Source organism: Gobius niger, assembly GCF_951799975.1.
Source record: "Gobius niger genome assembly, chromosome: 24".
Taxonomy (NCBI): domain Eukaryota; kingdom Metazoa; phylum Chordata; class Actinopteri; order Gobiiformes; family Gobiidae; genus Gobius; species Gobius niger.
The window spans coordinates 6640239-6659991 of NC_136875.1; the positions used below are offsets into that span (position 1 = coordinate 6640239).

At 40.3% G+C, this 19753-nt stretch overlaps 1 protein-coding gene and 1 long non-coding RNA gene across 4 annotated transcripts in view; one reads left to right on the plus strand and one right to left on the minus strand.

The window, feature by feature from the left end:
• LOC306982264 (calmodulin-binding transcription activator 1-like) overlaps nucleotides 1-10727 on the plus strand; it is a 181373-nt gene extending 170646 nt beyond the window's left edge. For 2 of the 3 annotated variants that reach the window (XM_079582132.1, XM_079582134.1), the window contains exons 19-24: nucleotides 1111-1333; nucleotides 1489-1557; nucleotides 2766-2911; nucleotides 3290-3361; nucleotides 5868-5898; nucleotides 10487-10727. In XM_079582132.1, coding sequence (XP_079438258.1) covers nucleotides 1111-1333; nucleotides 1489-1557; nucleotides 2766-2911; nucleotides 3290-3361; nucleotides 5868-5898; nucleotides 10487-10519 — 574 coding nt within the window. In that variant the 3' untranslated portion in view covers nucleotides 10520-10727. The remainder of the gene's footprint in view (nucleotides 1-1110; nucleotides 1334-1488; nucleotides 1558-2765; nucleotides 2912-3289; nucleotides 3362-5867; nucleotides 5899-10486) is intronic. The other variant, XM_079582133.1, reaches the window with a different exon arrangement.
• A 4598-nt stretch (nucleotides 10728-15325) lies between these two features.
• On the minus strand, nucleotides 15326-16629 carry LOC306982333. The gene is made up of 2 exons (XR_013794186.1): nucleotides 16600-16629; nucleotides 15326-16326 (listed from the first exon to the last, which is right to left on the minus strand). It is a non-coding gene; the product is annotated as an uncharacterized lncRNA (long non-coding RNA).
• Between the last annotated feature and the right edge of the window lie 3124 nt (nucleotides 16630-19753).

Consider the following 19753-nt stretch of genomic DNA (forward strand, 5'->3'; position numbering starts at 1 on the left):
TCATTTATACAGTTTGTCAGCTAACAAAGTGGATTTGAGGGTAAGTTTTCCTTTAACAAATGTATTCACCAGCACCAGTACAGCGGTTAGTGCTCATGCTTCACAGCTAGAAGGTCCAGGTTTGATTCCCACCTGGACGGGGCCTTTCTGTGTGGAGTTTGCATGTTCTGTGGTATAGTAAATAGTTACAGATGTCATAGAAGGGGGCGTGGCTACACCGAGGGGAAACACTATCCAATTTTCCACTCTTTTTAGCCATTTTCTGGTGTAACATAAACTTATTTATCACACATAAATAAAGTCAAGTCTAAATCAGGTCCATATGGATGTTTATTCACAGCAGATTGTTCAGTAGAAGCAAAAAAACGGCAGTCGTAGCTAGTCTTAGCTAGAATTAGCATGTAGCGCAATGCTAACATAAAGTATCATGTTAGCATTCTCGGTTATTTATGTATTTATGGGCTTTGCTCTTCTCCATGTCTTTGTGTCTTTATTGGGTAGAAAACTATATCAGTAATTCAGCATTTGCAATTGGAGAAAGGTACGATTTTTCTCTGTTTTCCCCCTTAATGTTCAAACATGACCATATATGGGCGATTCCAGAGATGACCATATATGGTCGTGTTCAAAGCAGCCAGAGGGAAAACAAAGAGATAAACTAAACTTTCTCCCATTTCTCCACCATTACTTTAACAAATGCTGAATTATGAACATATTTTTCTACTAAATAAAGATACAGAGGCGGACAATGCTAACCACAATTCTAATGTTAGCTTCATGCTACATATGCTAACTTTAGCTATGACTTACTTTTTATTTTTTCGCTTTTTCTGAATGATTTGTTGTGACCCATATGGACTCAACTAAAACAATAACAAACAACACATAGTAAACAGTTTAAGATTAGGGAATTTATTTTTCTCGTGAGCTACTTTTTCATGACATAAAACAGCTGAGATCTGTTTATTTGAGATTACTTGTGTTGCTATGGAACTTAAGTGAAGTGCACAAAGCAAACAAAGCAAACCAAGGAAAGGTTTGAAAGCTGCACCGCAGGAAAATGCTCTTTTCACCCTGACGTCTAAAAGGCTTCTCTGTATTCTCCCCCAGGTTCCTGAACCCCTCTCCTCCCGCCTCCGTGCCCAGGCTGAGCTCTCTGTCCGGGGAGCAGCCCCCGCAGCCCTGCCCGTCTGAGCCCCGCTTCCTCTGCAGAGCTTTGAGCGAGCCGGGACTCAAAAGCCCGTCGTCGTCTCGCCTGTCCCTGAGCGAGTCGGAGCGGGCAGAGCTGAGCGAGACCATCCGCCGGGCTTTGCTTGTGCTCAGAAAGAACAAGGTACGGGACGGCGAAAGGGTGTGGAGCCCCCAGATGTTTTTTAGTCCAGTCTTTTTGCTTTTATTGAGTCTTAATGAGTCAAACGGAAACATCTGGGGATTTGTGTCATAGTTTTAGACCTAGTTTGACACGAGTATTAACCTTTATTTCCTCAGGGTCCCGTTCAGGAACAGCGTAAAGAGATTGCAGCGGTGATTCAACGCTGCTATAAGAGATACAAGCAGGTATCAGCTCACACAGACACCGTTCAGCAGCGAGAGTTGTTTTAAAGTGGACATTATCAGGGAGCATTGTAGCTCATAACCTGCTTTTACATTGCATACACACATTAATATCTGTTATAATTGCCTTTAAACTGTATAACTTGGGTCAAACGTTTTTGGATTTCCCTCCACAAGCTTCTCACAATAGGCGTTTTGGTCCATTCCTCCAAACAGAACTGGTGTAACTGAACCAAACTTGTAGCCACCTTGCGTGCACATGCCTTTTCAGCTCTGTCCAAACATTTTCAACTGGATTGAGATCAGGACTTTGTGATGACCACTTCAAAACATTGACTTTGTTTTCCTTAAGCCACTTTGTAAACAGTTGGGCAGTTTGCTTTGGGTCATTTTCCATCTGGAAGACCCATCTGCGCCCAAGATTTAACTTCCTGGCTGATGTCTTGAGATGTTGCTCCATTTCTTGCACTATAATATAATATAATATCCTAAAAAAAAAAAAAAATCCTACAATATTTCTTTCTTCATGATGTCATCTATTTTGTGAAGTGCACCAGTCCCTCCCACAGCAAAACAACCCCACAGCATGAAGCTGCCCCCCTGAGAATGGTGTTCTCAGGCTTTTTTTCCTCCAAATGTGCAGGGCCCTTGCCAATTTGGCGCCCGAGGCAAGATTGAAAACATTTTGGATATGGAAAAGGCTTGTTTTATTTTATTTTATTATGATTGTCATTGTTACATTTTATTACGATTATCATTGTAACATTTTATTATGATTATCATTGTTACATCACATTATGATTATCTAGTCATTAAAGGAAAATCAGAACATGTGCATTATGAAACGCACAACAGTTCAATTGGAGTAGGACCAAAGAGGGCTCGTTTGAAAGTTTGAAATCTCTAGTTTTCAACACAAAAGACCACAAGTCTCTATCTCTGACTGTCTGTTCCAAAGTTATGAGCGAAAATCTGCGATGTTGTAAATAAAGACTCAATTCGGCACCCGCTCCAGCAGATGGTGCCTGAGGCGGCCGCCTATAGCCGAACAATTCCATTTTTTTTTCATCAGACCAGAGGATATGCACGTTGAATTGCCTTGTGCGTGAATTGTGCTCTACCAATAAACCTGCCTTGCCATACATGATCCTGCGTACCGTGAAGATGTCTTTACATAGGCTTTACATATGCTGTGTGCGTGTGTGTTTCAGTATGCACTTTATAAGAGGATGACCCTGGCTGCCGTCCTGATCCAGAGCCGCTTCAGGAGTTTAATGGAACAGAAGAAGTTTCAGCAAAGTCGCCGCGCAGCTGTCCTCATCCAGCAATACTACCGCTCCTACAGGCACTCCCTCAGGTAACATTAGTGTCCCAGTGCATGTGCAGAGAGGGCATGGTCTGGACTAAGGACACTGCAGCAGCATAGTTGAGTTAAGGTGAGACATGGCAGTTGAATAGGGAAAAAAATATCCGTGGAGTGGAATGAATCCCAAACATTGTCCGTAGCTGTGATAGTGAGACAAAACATCATAAAATTTGTGTATTTGTCTTTATCTGACATTAGGGCTGGGCACTGTTCATATTTTTTTGATGCTTGTACAAAAAACTTGATTTCCGATACCGATACCATAGTTTAGCGGTACCCAGCCCTAGACATAAAAACGATGAAAAGATATTATGGTAAAATACTAGCTAAAAAGTGTTCACCGTCTTTTTTTCTCGTTCTGACCCACAGTCGCCTCCTCAGTAAAAAACAGAGCCAGGCCGCTCGCAAGATCCTGAGATTCCTGCTGCGCTGCCGTCACAGGTGAAAACGCCGGCGCTCTGACACTCAAACACGGCGCCTAACAACGCCCGTGGGCAGATCCCTTCAGTCCAACCCGTGTGTGTCTCAGCTCAGAGTAAACCCAGTAATTAGCTTTAGTGTGACATGTGGTGCTTTCAGATGCCCTTCCATCCCCTATAGTGCTCTAGTGCTGTGATTCCCAACCTGGGGGTCAGCAAGACTTCAACTCCGACAAAACCGATCGAAGATTTTTCCTTGCGTTGTCGTCACTTTTTTCGTTGTACTTCTGTTTCCGTTTTGTTGCTTTCTCATCACTTTTTTGTCACCTAGTTTGCTTTTTTTGTTGCCTTTTCATCCTTATTCGCGTCTCGTTGTTGTTGTTTTTGACACTTTTTTCAAGAAGCTTTTAGATTTGGGTAAAGTCGAAGGGATGCTTCAGAATTTTTGACACAGGGCCTCATTTCCTAGTTATCCAGAGTGTTGCTGATTTCTGGAGCTATTTTTTTTTGTAATTCATGAATTTCTTACATTTGAAGAGTTCCGTGGCGCTAGGCTAATGCAAGGCTAGCACATTTCTATAGATACAGACGGCATCTCTGGAATCGCCCATATATGGTCATTTTTGAAAACAGTTAAGGGGGAAAACAATTGAAAAAATGTTGATTTTCTCTAATTATTCAAAAACTACTTTAACAAATGCTGAATTGTGAACATAGTTTCTACTAAATAATGATACAAAGACATGGGGAGGAGCAAAGTGGTTCAACAGCCCATAAATACATAAAAAAACAGAGAATGCTAACAGGATGCTACATGTTAGCATCGGGCTAATGCTAATGGTTAGCTAGCGCTAGCTACAACTGCCGTTTTTTCACTTCTACTGAACAATCTGCTGTGAGAAAATATCCATATGAGCCCGATTTACACTTGACTTTATTTGTGTGATAAATAAGTTGATATTCCACCAGAAAATGGCAAAAAAGAGAGCGAAGCCCCGCCCCCTTCTATGACGAGATGCCGTCTGTATCTATGGTATCAGCTAGCCTGCATTAAAAACAGTCTGACCCGCTCCACAGAGCACTTGAGGCAAATCACTCATAACACCAGACTAACCATATAAATGTGTCGATAGAATAATTTTTGGAATATAACTGACCTGCATCACATGAATGATCGCATTTTGAGGGACTGTTTTCTAGCAGATCACTCCGCCGCCGCGTAGCTTATACCAGTGGTTCTCAACCTTTTGGAGCCACGACCCCCATTATAACAGTTAAAGGGGTTCGTGACCCCCCGCCCTGGTCACACCATGAGAAATAGGCACATTAGTCTACATCAGGGGTAGGCAACGTCAGGCCCGGGGTCCAAATCCGGCCCTCCAGCACAGAACCTCTGGCCCCCAAGGCGATTTTGAGAAACATAACGACACAAATCAAAGTACTTTAACATTTTTAAGGTTAAATGGACGAAATACTGTTAATACACCCAATTTAGGTCATATTATGTACAACTCTGGCATTTGTAGAAAGTGCACTGGAAAAACATAAATACAAAATTATAGAAGAAATGACAGAAACCTTCTTGAATTATGAGATTCAATCTAAGCGTTGAGCAGATTTGGTCTGGTCTTAGATCAGATAAAACATCTTATCACCAATGGAACAAGTCATTATTCTCTTAACTCAGATCATATTGTATAATTTCAAGTGAAAAACTATTTGTCTGATTTCAAAGTGGGTTTTATGTTTGTTCCATTGGCATTAGCATTTGTATCTTTATCTTAGATTCGTTCAAACAGACTCAAATCCAACATAAAGAACCTTTATTCAAGCAATTTTAAGTCATTTTTCTCATTTAAGATGGTATTTTTTCCAGTGCAGTGCTTTACTTTGGCCTAAAATTGGCGGCTTCGGCCCTCGGTGTTTTTACAATGAAAAAAAAAACTGGCCCTCCGTTTAGAGAACTTGCCTACCCCTGTTCTACATAATTCTTAAAAAACATAGAAAAAAACAAATGGCTAAAGTAAAATATGGTTAGTCTGGTGTTATAAGTGATTTGCCTCAGGTGCTCTGTGGGTCAGACTGTTTTTAATACAGGCTAGCTGATACCATAGAAATGCGCTAGCCTTGCATTAGCCTAGCGCCACGGAACTCTTGAACAGAACTGCATAAATGACAAAAAACACTCTGGATAACTCGGAAATGAGGCCCTATGTCAAAAATCCTGAAATATCCCTTTAAGGTGGAGGTTAAGGAACGTCATTTTAAGAGAGTCAGTCAAACACTACAGGAGTATATGAGGATGGGAGGGCATCTGACCCCTAGGAATAATAATAATAACACTGCCTCGGTTTAATGGACCACTTAGACGCTACACTTTGCATCATTCGTCCTCTCCACGCCCGGCGGTGGTGAGCTGACGTAGTGGCCACAGCTGCCCTGGGGTGGACTGAAGGAGAGCGAGCACAGTACTAGCTTTAGTGCTAGCTGAGTGTTTGGTGCTAACACGATTGTCTTGTCTCGTGAAGCCCGTTGCTGGACCACAGGCCTCTGAAGCAGGTGAGTGTGTGAGCTGCTGCCTGCTGCATGTGAGCAGAGAGAGGGAAACGGTAGCTAACGCTTAGAGCCTCAAGCACGAGCCCCTTTTAGAGACTTTGGATGTTTCAAAGTGAAGTGACGGAACAAAAAAAAGAATCATAAATAAATCCACATTCCGTAATTGCTTTTGATATGGCAATGACGATATTGTTGTAATATTTTAGGAAACCATTGTTAATCTGAACAATTGACCTTTCGCAAAATCCCGCCCCAAAGTGGTCATTGTCGGCCGCGGTGCTTTTGGGCTGCCAGAAGAAAAAAAATCTATTAATAGTGGACTCTCCCAGTTGTACTGTTACAGGCCTAAAGGCTTTAGCTGCGGCAGGAGCCTGGGCTGCTGTTTTAGACACAAATAAAGACATCGAGGCCTAATGACTGAGGTGTTCGAATCAGAAAGAACTTTCACACTGCACTTTCCACTCATTGCGCTGAAGCAGGAGACGCCATTGGACGCTGAACTGACTCAGAGCAGGGGTGTTGCAGGAATAGGCCACCGTTTTTACATACTGAGATATGTTCTTACCTTAGCTTTGACGAGTTCTTTAGGACCTGTCTGATCTTCACCCGTGCCTTCAGTCACGTAAACAGCGCAGACGGCGTTAGCATTTAGCCTCTCCCTCTCTCCTCTATGGCTCCAAAACAGGTGAAGATAGAAGCTACCAAGCTCTTCCACGTTTTCCCTATTTAAATATGGTTACGTGAAGTGTTCCACTACAAAGTATAATTACACAAAATTAAACAATGTGGATTTTCTAAGCGGATAAAAGGGGGGACTATATTGTAAGGCGTAATAATACCAGGAGTAGTTCGAAATCCGCGCAGTAATCTTCACTTTACTGTGCGGATGCCAAATTACTCCTTCTATCTTGACCTGTTTTGGAGCTATAGAGGAGAGGGGGAGAGAGGCTAAATGCTAACGCCGTCTGCGCTGTGTTTACGTGACTGAAGGCACGGGTGAAGATCAGACAGGTCCTAAAGAACTCGTCAAAGCTAAGGTAAGAACATATCTCAGTAAGTAAAAACGGTGGCCTATTCCGTTAAGTTGAACACCCCTGTGAGTTCGTTTAAGTCGGCGCAGTCCTGCGGAGACAACGCTCAAGGCAAAAAAAGAACGTCTTTCATTTGCATACCTCAAAAGCTGACTTTGGAGACTCGTCAGGCCCGGATTATGTGCGTAGTGGCCGATGTGAAAAGGGAAAGAACTGATCCAGCAGCCTTAAGGTTTCAAAGCTGAAGCTCTGCGAGGTGAGCTACCAGTCTGGAGATATGTGGCCCGGTTTAAATGATAAAACTCCCGGGCCCGAAATGATGTCCCAGCAGCACGCCCCTGAGAAGTGGCTTCTCCCCTCTCAAAACCGGGGAAAAATCTGAAAACAGCACCTGCTGACTTGTAAACCAAGGTAAAAGTCGTTTACCTTTTCGTTTTGTCATTGGCTAAAAGTGGAAAGCGCAGTTTTTGCTGGACATTGTCACAAAAAGAGGGGGGGGTCATTCTCCGCAGCTATTACGAGGATCTCAGTCAGGCTCAACGACACAACATCAGCACAGAATCACAACACAACAGGACTAACCCGGAAACACTTTTCCCTGGAAGTAAACACCGATATGCGGCACTCGTGGGCAGGAGTTATTTCACGTTTACGCTGTTTAACCTGAAGCTAGCTAGCTAGCTCAACCAGCTCAACTGTTTATGGAAACAGCTGCGGTGGAGTCGCTCACACCTGGGCCCCACCAACTGAAACTTTTATGTTTGACTTTATTAATCCAGACAAATATGTTTAAATGCAGGATCATTTTATGTACGCCTGAAAATGATGAATAGCCTTAACCGTTTTCAATAGAAATGTAAAGCTCATATGTTATTAACAGTAGCTAACCTAGCTGCTCACTCTCCTCTACAAACATTTATCAAACCTTTTGTTTTGGCCAAAAACGTTGAAATTAACACAAAATCCATCTCATACGTTCCTGTCTGTCACTAATTACGCCTTTATCTGATTCAGCTGTGTCATGCGTTGCTATAGCGATGCCCACAGCGGAGTGATATCCCAGTGATTTAACTACCGGACTACGTGTGCGGTTATACCAAAATAATGCACCAGCCAATCAGAATCCAGTATTCACCCAGACCATGGTATAATGCTAGCTAACAACTGACATGACTTCAAATCCTAACAACTCCGCCCAAAAAGTGACTTCCTGTTTTGATCCAGCACACTAAAATAAAAGCACCATCGTATTCATTAGTTCAACTTTCTTTTTGCCAAACTATTAACAGACAAAACACTTCAAATGTGTGTATTTAATTACATTCTTGTAATGTTGCAAGAACCTGCTGAACTAATCAATGAGACGAGCTGTGTGTGCTTTTATTTTGGCGTGCTGGATCGAAACAGGAAGTCACTTCTCGGGCGGCGTTGTTACGATTTGAAGCTATGCACAGGGTCAATTGCGAAGGGTCGGGGCTTTTGTAAAAGGTCAATTATCTCAAGCAATTCTGTTTTTGTTTTTTGTTATGAAAATTTCTCCAAATAAAACTTTCAAATATACTAATTCAAGCTCAAATTAAACTAAATTAGAAAAATCACGGCATTTGTTTCAGACTGAGTTTGCAGAAAATGTGTAACTCGCAGTCAGATGGAAGATTTACTGTACAAACCTTTTACATGATCAATAAGGCATTACCATTCCCCTTTGGGTCACTTCTCCAGTTATCATGAAGGATCTTAAAAGGGGCTACAGTTCCTCCTCTGCTCCCGGACTGCTGCATGTACCAGACAGTTTGCTTTCTCCTCTTCCCCCGGGGCATGTCCCTCCTCTGGGCTGGGCTTGGATGCAGTGCTTGGCCTGGGGCTGAGGCTATTTGCTGAATGACAAAGGTTTAAGAAAGGGTGTCCTGCAGTAGGAAATGCATGCAAATATTTAGCCTACAGTGTGTAAACAGCATTAGTATAAATGCACACAAACAGTTTAGCTAGTGAAAGTGTAAGGTAAGCTACTGAAATGGGAAAACTAGGACTTCAGACACGTTCGTTTTCGTACGTTTTTTTGGCTTTGGTTGTGTCTTCTTCTGCTGTGGGTCCGCCCCCATCTTCATTTCCAGATACAAGCTGTAAGTTGTCTCGAGCGGCAGGGCGTAGGAATCTCGTGAGCCAGGATTGAAGTTAACAGTTCAAGTTGTATGCAAGGCCGTGGGAACCCAGGGTGCTGAGGGCGCTGCAGCACCCCCTGGTGGATAGTTTGTGGACTGCAGGCAATATTAACCCCTTAACTCCCACCTGAACCGAGCACATTTTCTCCAGCTTTACCCCAAGTCCAAAAGCTTCTGGAAAAAAGGTGAGAAAATAGCAACAAAACCGAGACGAAAACAAGGATTAAAATGTGAAAAAACGGAGAAAAATTTGACGAAAAAGTGAGAAAAAATGGACGAAAAAATGACAAAAAATGATAAAAATGTAACAAAAAAGTGAGAAAAAATTGACGAAAAATTGCGAGAAAAAAAGGACGAAAAAGTGATAAGAATTCGACAAAAAACTGCAAATAATTTGACGAAAAAGTGACAAAAAAGTGACGAAAAAGTGACAAAAAATTGACAAAAAATTGACAAAAAATGACAAAAAGTGACGAAAAATTTAGAAAAAATGGAAGAAAAAGTTATACGAATTTGACAAAAAAAAATGCAAATAATTTGACGCAAAAGTGACAAAAAAAAGTCACGAAATTTTGACAAAAATGAGACGACTGCCCGACAAAAAAAGTGCTGAAAAAAAATCTGACGTGAGGAAAAAGATCCATTTAGTTTTGTAGGTCTTTCAAATGAGGCGCTACACTGGCCTACAGGATTTGGGTAAAGCTGAACTGGAGAAAATGCTCTCGGTTCAGGCGGGAGTTAAGAGGTTAATAAATAGGATTTATGCACAGACAAAGTATTTTGTGGGTAAATTTTGTCCCTCAGCGCCCCCTAACTAAAATATCTTCCCACGGCTCTGGCTGTATGACATTTAAAACCCGGATGTCATCGGTTAAAGGAACAGGCCACCAGTTTTCCACACTGAGATATGTTCTTACCTGAGCTTAGATGAGTTGATACGTACCTGTCTGGTCTTTGTGCCTGTTGAAGAGCGTGGTAGCTTCCAACCTCACCCCCGTTTGGAGCCATAGGAATACATTGGGAGAGGCCAAATGTTTGCATCTTTGGTCTGTTCCTTTAAGGTTACAATTCGCTTGATTGTATTCTAAGGATGGTCAGAGGATGGTTTTTGGCATGCACATTCATAACTGTGGCTTCCAAATTGAAGACTTGGTCCTAAGTAAGAACTTGGACCTGAACTCGAACAACATCTCTGCAGTTCTCAAAGAGTATCTGTATCTCTAGATCTTGAGCCAGGTTTGATCAGGAGCTGAGGATGAGAGATCTTTTATGGACAACAGTGATACATTAGAATGACAAATCCATTCAGCGCTGACTCTCTGGCCTCATTCAACACTTGCTTACACAGCTCAAGCTCTCCATTGTGTATGAAACTGTTTGTCTGCCTTCTCCTTTCAGGGCCAGAGAGCAGAGAAAGGCCAGGGTTCCTGAGAGCTCCTCCCTCAGCCTGTGAACATCCTTCTCCAGACCTCCAGACCTCCATCGCCCCCCCCCCCATGGTCCTGTCCAAGAACCTTCCCCTCTCTCCTGCCCCCACACGGCTCCTCCGCTGCCCCCTGTTCTCATGGAGCTCAACAGTGCCAGTTCACCTCTGGGTCCTCCACTAAATTCACCATTCGGTTATTCATAGACTTTTTTTTCAAGAGTTTAAAAGTCAGCTTGTGTTGATTTTAAGTAAATATAGAAAAGCTTTAAAATGTATTTCTAACTGTGCTGTTTAAATCCATAGATTTAGTGCTAAAATCTGATTAGCACGAGTGTCTAGCAGTGATGTTTAGTTAGCCCATAGCAGATTAGCCCCTGCTCTGCCTTTAAAGGTGGGATAAGTAGAATGCAAAATTAAAGGGAGGCCTTAACCTCTTAGGTCGTCCTATATTTTGATGGATTTCCTACTGGTATTAGCCATTAGAACCAAGACAAAAACAAAATCAATGTCAATGTAGGTAATGACCAGGGTTTGATATTAACTCGAGCCAAACATTTTTGTCCCGTACTGTAGCCCCTCTGGCCAGTTTAGTCGAATAATGTGTAGGTCAGATTTTTGTACGCCAAGTTTTTGTTGTATAATCGAACTTAATCCGTTTTAAATCTTTCAGAGAGTTTTATCATGTAAGATTGAATATAGCTCATTTGAACATTGACGCTCTACATCTTGCAACGTAAACTTTATGTCATAGTTCTGCAGTGAGTTCCAAAATTCTTAGTATTTGATTTAGATTTGCATTAGCTGAGTTGTTATTTGATTTTGCCACTCTTTAGAATGGTTAGAATAGATACAGACGGCATCTCTGGAATCGCCCATATATGGTCATGTTTGAAAACAGTTAAGGGGGAAAACAATTTTGAAAAAATCTAAACTTTCTCTAATTATTCAAAAACTACTTTAACAAATGCTGAATTATGAACATAGTTTCTACTAAATAAAGATACAAAGACATGGAGAGGAGCAAAGTGGTTCAACAGCCCATAAATACATAAAAAAACGGCGAATGTTAACATAATGCTACATGTTAGCATCGGGGCTAATGCCAGCGGTTAGCTAGCGCTAGCTACAACTGCCGTTTTTTCACTTCTACTGAACAATCTGCTGTGAGAAAACATCCATATGGGCCCGATTTACAATGGACTTTATTTACATGTGATATTCCACCAGAAAATGGCTAAAAAAGAGGGAAAATTGAGTTTCCCTAAAGATTCTATTTTCCCCCTCGGCGAAGCCACGCCCCCTTCTATGACGAGATGCCGTCTGTATCTATGGCCTCGCCGGGGGGAAGGAAGTATGTTTTGGGAAACACAATTTCTCTCTTTTTAGCCGTTTTCTGGCAGAATATACATTTATTCATCACACACAAATAAATGTCTAAATCGCGGGCCATGTGAATGTGTCACAGCAGATTGTTCAGTAGAAGCAAAAAAGCCAGCTAGCGTTAGCGTGTAGCATGATGCTATCATGATAATTCAGCATTTGTTAGAGGATTATTGGAGTAATAATAGAAAGTTAACATTTTTCTCTTCTTTGTTTTACCCCTCTGACGGCTTCAAACATGACCATATATGGGCGATTCCAGAGATGCCGTCTGTAACTATAGATACAGACGGCATCTCGTCATAGAAGGGGGCGTGGCTTCGCCGAGGGGGAAATAGAATCTTTAGAGAAACACAATTTTCCACTCTTTTTTGCCATTTTCTGGTGGAATATCAACTTATTTATCACATACAAATACAGTCCATTGTAAATCGGGCCCATATGGATATTTTCTCACAGCAGATTGTTCAGTAGAAGTGAAAAAACGGCAGTTGTTGCTAGCGCTAGCTAACCGTTAGCATTAGCCCGATGCTAACATGTAGCATCAAGTTAGCATTCTCCGTTTTTTTATGTATTTATGGGCTGTTGAACCACTTTGCTCCTCCCCATGTCTTTGTATCTTTATTTAGTATAAACTATATTCATATTTCAGCATTTGTTACAGTAGTTTTTGAATAATTAAAGAAAGTTTAGATTTTTTCAAAATTGTTTTCCCCCTTAACTGTTTTCAAACATGACCATATATGGGCGCTTCCAGAGATGCCGTCTGTATCTATTCAGTTTCGCTTCAAATGAGGGCATATATATAACACTACCATGTACGCCACTCTCTCTTTCTTGCGGTATTTGCATGTGTGGGTTTGGTGAATAACTTTATATTTTATTTTACCCTGATGCCTGGTGTAGATAAGGAGGAAGTGCGCCCTCTGCTGGCATTTAGTGTAACTGCATTTTCTAATATCGTCAACCATAAGGATATTCTGTTGACAATTGTGTTATCTTATGTAGAACTACAAAGGCTAACCATATCATGTAAAATCCAGAATCAAGTATAGAAGAGGACCTTAAACTGTCTAAAGAAGCTAATGTCAAGCCCTGGTAATGTTTATAAAATAGTACAATGTTCAAATTTTCAAAAAAATACCTCTGTAAGCGCTCACCATAAGTTCCTTTAGTGAAAAGTCTATGGGAAAACCGAATGGGAATTTGATTTCTCGGATCCAAACGTGCCCACATTTGCTTGAGCTCCATCACCCAAACATGGAAAAGAAAAAAAAAAGAACAATTCTTCTTCTGTATCTGACTGAGGATATGACCACAGCGTCCATCATGGCAGCTCAGATTGATTGACAGAAAAACGGGCGTGGTTAAATGGACTTAGCCCCGCCCATCGCACTGCTCCTCTTCCTGTTTTTAAACACCGAGGAGGCCATCGCATTAACCTCATGGCATTCTTTGCACTCTTTTACTCTTTTTTTTTTTTTGTCTCTTCTTTTTTTTGTTGCAAGAAACATAAAGTCGGCGAAAAGCGAGATGTTGGATAGGAGAACATTAAAAAAAATAATAATAATAAACTAAACACGGAGAGAATGTTTAAATTTCGATGCTGCATTGAAGAGGATTCTCCTGAGACGGGACGGCCGGCTGGTGAAAAAAAAAAATACTTTGGACGTGCTGAGGATAAGAATAAGCTTTGGTTTTGTTTTAAACCGTGCCGATTCTTAAAACAAAGGGGCAAAGACGAGAAAGTGATTATAAACAAAGTGCAATGGTTAGAAATATCCGAAAACTGCGATTGTTGACACAGGACCGTAAAGATATCAAACCCAATGAATTACTAAAATATTAGAGACTTGGGGTAACGTTTCACACCCCAAATCTATTATTTTTTTTATTGAAAATGGGCTCATCCTCCCGGCAGTCCCTTCCTCGTTCACAGTCCTGCCGAAAATAGACACATAGCTTTCTGATTCTAATTTTTAATACAAATAATTTATTAATAATTTATGATTATTTGGTGGTAGTGAGGCAGGGACCGACGGGAAAGGCACCAGGTGTAAAAAAAAAAAAAAAGTGCCAAAATATCCTACAACAGAATCCGCAATGTTCCTGTTTGTTGAATTGTCATGACACACAGCGTTGACACTTATTCGACTGCTCTTCACGTCATTTTTTGCAAACCCTCTCTATGTATATTCGTAGAAGTCTCGTGGAGTCAACTGTAGTGTTTCCATTCTGCAGCAAAGGCGTGAGATCAGAGGAACTCGTATAACCCAGAATGATTGACCACTTTGGAAACTTTTACTAACACTGGGGACTCATGGATGACTGAGAGCTTGCACGAGGTAGGCAAGTTCGCTTTGAGGGAGGCCAATTTCCTTTCATGTCAAAAGACTCCGAATCCCATCATACATGACCTATCGAGGGGTTCGGGAGACGGCCCCTTGGAAATGTTATCAAAATACATTTTCAGCAGTTTTCTAGTAGCCTACCTTGGATGGTGTTTTATCCGATGCAGTGTTAATTTTGTCGACTAAAATATTTAGTCTTAATTTTTGTCAAAGTGATATTTTTGACGACTAAAATTGGACTAAAACTAAATTAAAAGTTTCTCATGGGACTAAAACTATGAGTAAAATGACTAAAATAAGACTAAATAAAAATGAAAAGGAGAGACTAAAATCATCCAAACTTCTATTGAGCGTCTGAAAGAGCCTCAGATCATGTAAATTCACTGCCAAAGGATCAGCTCTGAGCTTTGTTCATGTGGAGCAGCTCCATGAAGTCGAGGACCACGATTAAATATGATTATAATGAATATTATCAATATAAGTCGACTAAATTAGTCTTCATTTTAGTCGACAAAATTGACATGCAATTTTAGTCGACTAAAACTAGACTAAAATTGAAACGTTTTTTTTTTACTAAATCTCGACTAAAATTAAATTAAATTTTAGTCAAAAGACTAGGACTAAAACTAAAATAAAATATGTTGTCAAAATTAACACTGATCCGATGCTAGGCCCCTTTTCTTTGGATTTGTAAAAAAAAAACATTTGCATTCCAATTGTAAAACATGACTCAAGGATATTTCCAAAACCATTGCACTTGCGCTTTTACTTGCAATCATCCCGTGGCTCGACTTGTTTTTAGGAATCGGCAAATACTCGAAACATACAAAAACATAAACCAAAAAAAAAAAAATCAGCAACTCATTATTTGCATGCGACGACTTTTCCGCTTACTCCTCCTCCTAGAATCCGCAAAAATAATTTCCAGTTCATCGTGTACAGGTCAAACTCAAACCCGGGACTGCACACAGGCTTCTTCTTCTTCTTCTTCTACTTCTTCTTCTTCGTCATTACTCTCCTCACTTTAACTCAACCCGGACTCGAAAAAGGAGGACGCGCACTTGAATGTATGTTTCCGAAGGGGCATTGCTACCGTTGATACGACTCAAAAAAAAAGGGTTCTTTGGGGGTGGAGAAAAAAAAACAAAAAACAAAAAACGATGTCTTAAAAAAGTTTCTTTGTTACATGGACGTTTTTTCGGTGTGTGCGTCGCGTTGTCGTCCGTTTCGATTCTGAAAAATGCATGTACTTGGGCTGTGGAGCTCTTGCATGCTTTTTGCCAAAACGCTTCAGTGCTGTTTTCAGTTTTTCTACGTGATTTCTATGTGTGTTCGTGGGTTAAGGAAGTTGTGTCTCCAATTCTTCTGTCTTTCATCTTCTCTTTGACCTGATCCTTATTATTGCCCTACGTAATGTGAAAACGTGTAACTGATCAAACACCGGGTGCTGTTTTTTAGTTATTTACTTTTTTTTTATTTTATTTTTTTAAGTTTATTATTTTATGGTGAAAATTATTTATTCGCAAAAAGGAGAATCTGGGAAATGTTTTGTATGAATTGCAAGCTGCGTACACAGGCGGGCCACTTTAGAAGGTACGACTGGTTTAACGCCTCAACGTCAAAGTCCTGGTTTAGTTCGAGTCTAATCTAGGTTCAGCTTCAAGCCACAGAATGGATTTGCTCTGTTTTCATCACGGTTTAGACCTGTTTTTTGTAATAGAGTTAGGGATAGGGTGTTATTAATTCAGTGTTATCATAGAAAACTGCCATAGAATGCTAATATTAGCTAAAAACAATATGAGAAATGAGCCATGGAATAACCCTGGTCACTACAGGTAAATTCAGCACACTGTAGTGTCCAAAATGCTTTAACTTGAACCAGAACTCCAGTATTTTCCATTTTTCCGTTGGTTCATCATAATGGAATGTGCCAAGAATCCTAAGCTCTATCCATTTCTCGAGTCCTCAGAATGAATCCAAATTTGGTTGTAATGACAAAGATTGTCAATAGACATGTTTGTTTTGGGATAGACTGTAATAGCCTAAACTACATGAGAAGTTAACATGACTGTGAGAACAGCCTTGTTTGGTTCCCTTTTTAGTCAACACTGCAAAGTTCGGAGTCGGGTCAGTTTAGATATTCTTAGAACTATTCTAAAACTTGTCAGGATTTATTGCGGTTCTATTTTGTGATAATAAATTGCAATGAATTTACAGACTTGAGTTTCATGATTTTAGCCAAGGTTTCTAATTTAAAAAGACTCAACTTACTCAGAAAACAAAACTGACAAAGACTGTCAATAGAGTGTAATAGCCTAAACTACATGAGAAGTTAACATGACTGTGAGAACAACCTTGTTTGGTTCCCTTTTTTAGTCAACGCTATTCTAAAACTTGTCAGGATTTATTTTGTGACCGTCAATTGCTGAAACCAATGCAATGAAAGAGTTTTTAAATCTACAGCGCTCTGGAATTTCCAAGGTTCCAATTGCCAAGGTTTCTAATTTAAAAGGACTCAACTTACTCAGATAACGAAACTAGTGCTACACAAGGCAAACGAAAGTGAAGTGCAATAAACATCAAAGATCATCTACTGAGATTAGTTTCTCTGATTAGTTTTTAATTGTCAATAGACTGTAATAGCCTAAACTACATGAGAAGTTAACATGACTGTGAGAACAGCCTTGTTTGGTTCCCTTTTTTTAGTCAACGCTAGTCCGTTTAGAAGCGGATATTCTTCAAACTATTCTAAAACTTGTCAGGATTTATTTTGTGACCGTCAATTGCTGAAACCAATGCAATGAAAGAGTTTTTAAATCTACAGCGCTCTGGAATTTCCAGGCTTCTGTTTCATGATTTTAGCCAAGGTTTCTAATTGAAAAGGACTCAACTTACTCAGATAACAAAACTACTGCTACACAAGGCAAATGAAAGTGAAGTGCAATAAACATCAAAGATCATCTACTGAGATTAGTTTTTAAAACTGATACTTTTTTGATTTACATAAACATAATTCACTGTGTGGATTAGATCTGTTTTATGACTTTTATATTGTAAGCACAAAACGATGGTTCACTGTCCAAACCTAATATGAGCAGCTCTTATATCATTCTGGATTGTTAAATATAAAGATTGTTGTTGAATATTTATTATTATGAAAAAATTAAGTTATAGAGGATGACCTCAAAGAGCAAATGCTAGATATTTTTCAAGTATCAGCATTGAATCCTGTATCCTGAATCCTTCCAAGTTCAAGTTCAACTCCTTCAGAGAATCAAATCAAACTAAACCGGCTCTAAACCAGGACTTCGTCAGGTCTTCACCACAGTACACCACTCCTTTGTCACTGGCCGATTGGTCGAATGCGATTCGCTGCTGGCGTACCTAGTAAAGTGTCCGCCTGGTGTGCGGCGAGACACCTGTGGGGTTTTCCCTGCTCCCTTTGTGTTACGCCAAATTGTCCCGATCAGTCAATGTTGTTCGTTAAATACCTCTGACGTTGGTTTCCACGAGGCGCGAAGAGTAACGTTGCCATTGCCTTGACTTGGTCCCGATGCTATAGCTCTGTACAGGACGACGCCCCTTATATTTCAAATCCACCATATTTTGGACTATACTTGTAAATACGATTACTACGAGGTATCGGACGGGGAGGGGGAGGGAGGGGTCGGGCGGTTCCCTGCAACTTTTTCATAAGATGACTGTATTTAAGAAGAATATAAATTATTTTAAGCCCATTATTATTATAAAGACTTAAGAAGAGATCTGCGCAATACAAAACGAAGGCTGTATTTGTATATAATGTACATATTTCAAAAATTGAACAACGGAATTACATGCATGACGCAAAAAGAACTTAGTGGCTATGGACTGTGACAGGATTTTAAAAACGCTTATCAAAATATAGGTACAAATTTTCTTTATAAAGCATGCAAATATGAAAAAAAAAAACTAGAAAACGGGAAGTTAGCTACACGGGAAGAAAAAAAAATCTGCTTTGTTTTCTTGGCTATAGCAAAAAGTAACCCCTTTTTCCTGCCAGTTGTGCCAATAACAATGAATGCTACTTTTTTCCTACTAGAAATAACACGTTGGGAATGAATCAAGGAAACCACAAATCCACATGACACATGTGACAGACGTGATTCTACAGCCCACCTTCAATTTTCAAAGATGAACAGTTTCTATGAAGAAGGTATTTTTGTGATGGTAAAGGCACAGATGAAGCGTGGACCTGTCCAAGATGGCGGCACGTTTGACAATGATTTTGATACGACTGAATGCAAGGAAGAGGTTATGATTAGTTCAAGTAGTTAGTGAGGCCTTGTTCGCCGTGGAGTGGTAGGGTTGTTTGGCTTTGGCAAAATATTTGTTTTGTTGACACACAATTTGAGCTGCTAAACTAATACAAGAATCGCTTGTCTTTTAGCACGTTTGCAGAGCTCTAGACGACAAGATTAGTAGGTTTCTACTTGGAAGATCCCATGGAAACAAAGGGACATTTAGGGTGATTCACACTGGCTCTGGTTAGGTGGATCTCCCTTGATACCCGATGTCATGGAAATCAGTTCCCACGACAAACAAGAGGCACCAGACGCACTAAAGACATAAGTAGAATGTTTGTGAACACTGCAAAAAGTAATTAACTAGATCAGTATAAACATCTCAATTTGAGCATAATAATCCAAATTTTAGTTGTTTTGACTAGTTAAGAAGTTGTTGGGCATTTGTCCTAGATTATTTCACTTCTTCTGAAAAGTTTCTGACTCGTTTCAATACATTTCGTCCTTATTTCAGGTCATTTTCTTTGCTAATGGGGTAAGAAAATTGGTCTTATCTCATTGGTAAAATTGCTTTCTTATTTCAAGCGAGATTTACCCTAGAACTGGTGTGAAATGTCCTCAAACAAGCAAAGTAAACTTGGTCCGATCAGGAAAAGTGTCTAAATGAGTGAAAACCGCTCAAAACAAGATACATTTCCTCATTTCTAGTCATTTAAGCCAATGCTTGATATTTACTTTTTATAGTGAACAAACTAGAGATGGCCTTATCGATCACATTGTATCGATATATACAATATATATTAATACACAGCCACTTTGAGTATTGATGACATGACACCGCCTTTACTTTTAGGCTAACGGGCTCTTCTGAAACACAAGTCCTTAGCAATATTTATACTCCAAAGAAGGCTCCGCTGTTCTGTCAAGAGCAGAGGGCGACCACGGTATCTCGACTCCCAAAGTCCCCACAGTGTCTGCAACCAAGTCATTAACAAAGTCATGTGTTGCCAATACGTTACCCACCAACACCACTTACCGTAAGCTTACCCGTACCACTCCAAGGCAAAAACAAGGCTCTTCTTTCGAATGTGGTCTATGCTTCAGCCGTTTAATAACGTTCGGTGTTATCTAGCCTGGTGTACACCTCTTCTCGTACAGTATTTCAGCATATCACTCTATATTTCCCATTCTCTTCATCCCACTGCCATTGCGAACACAAAAGTCT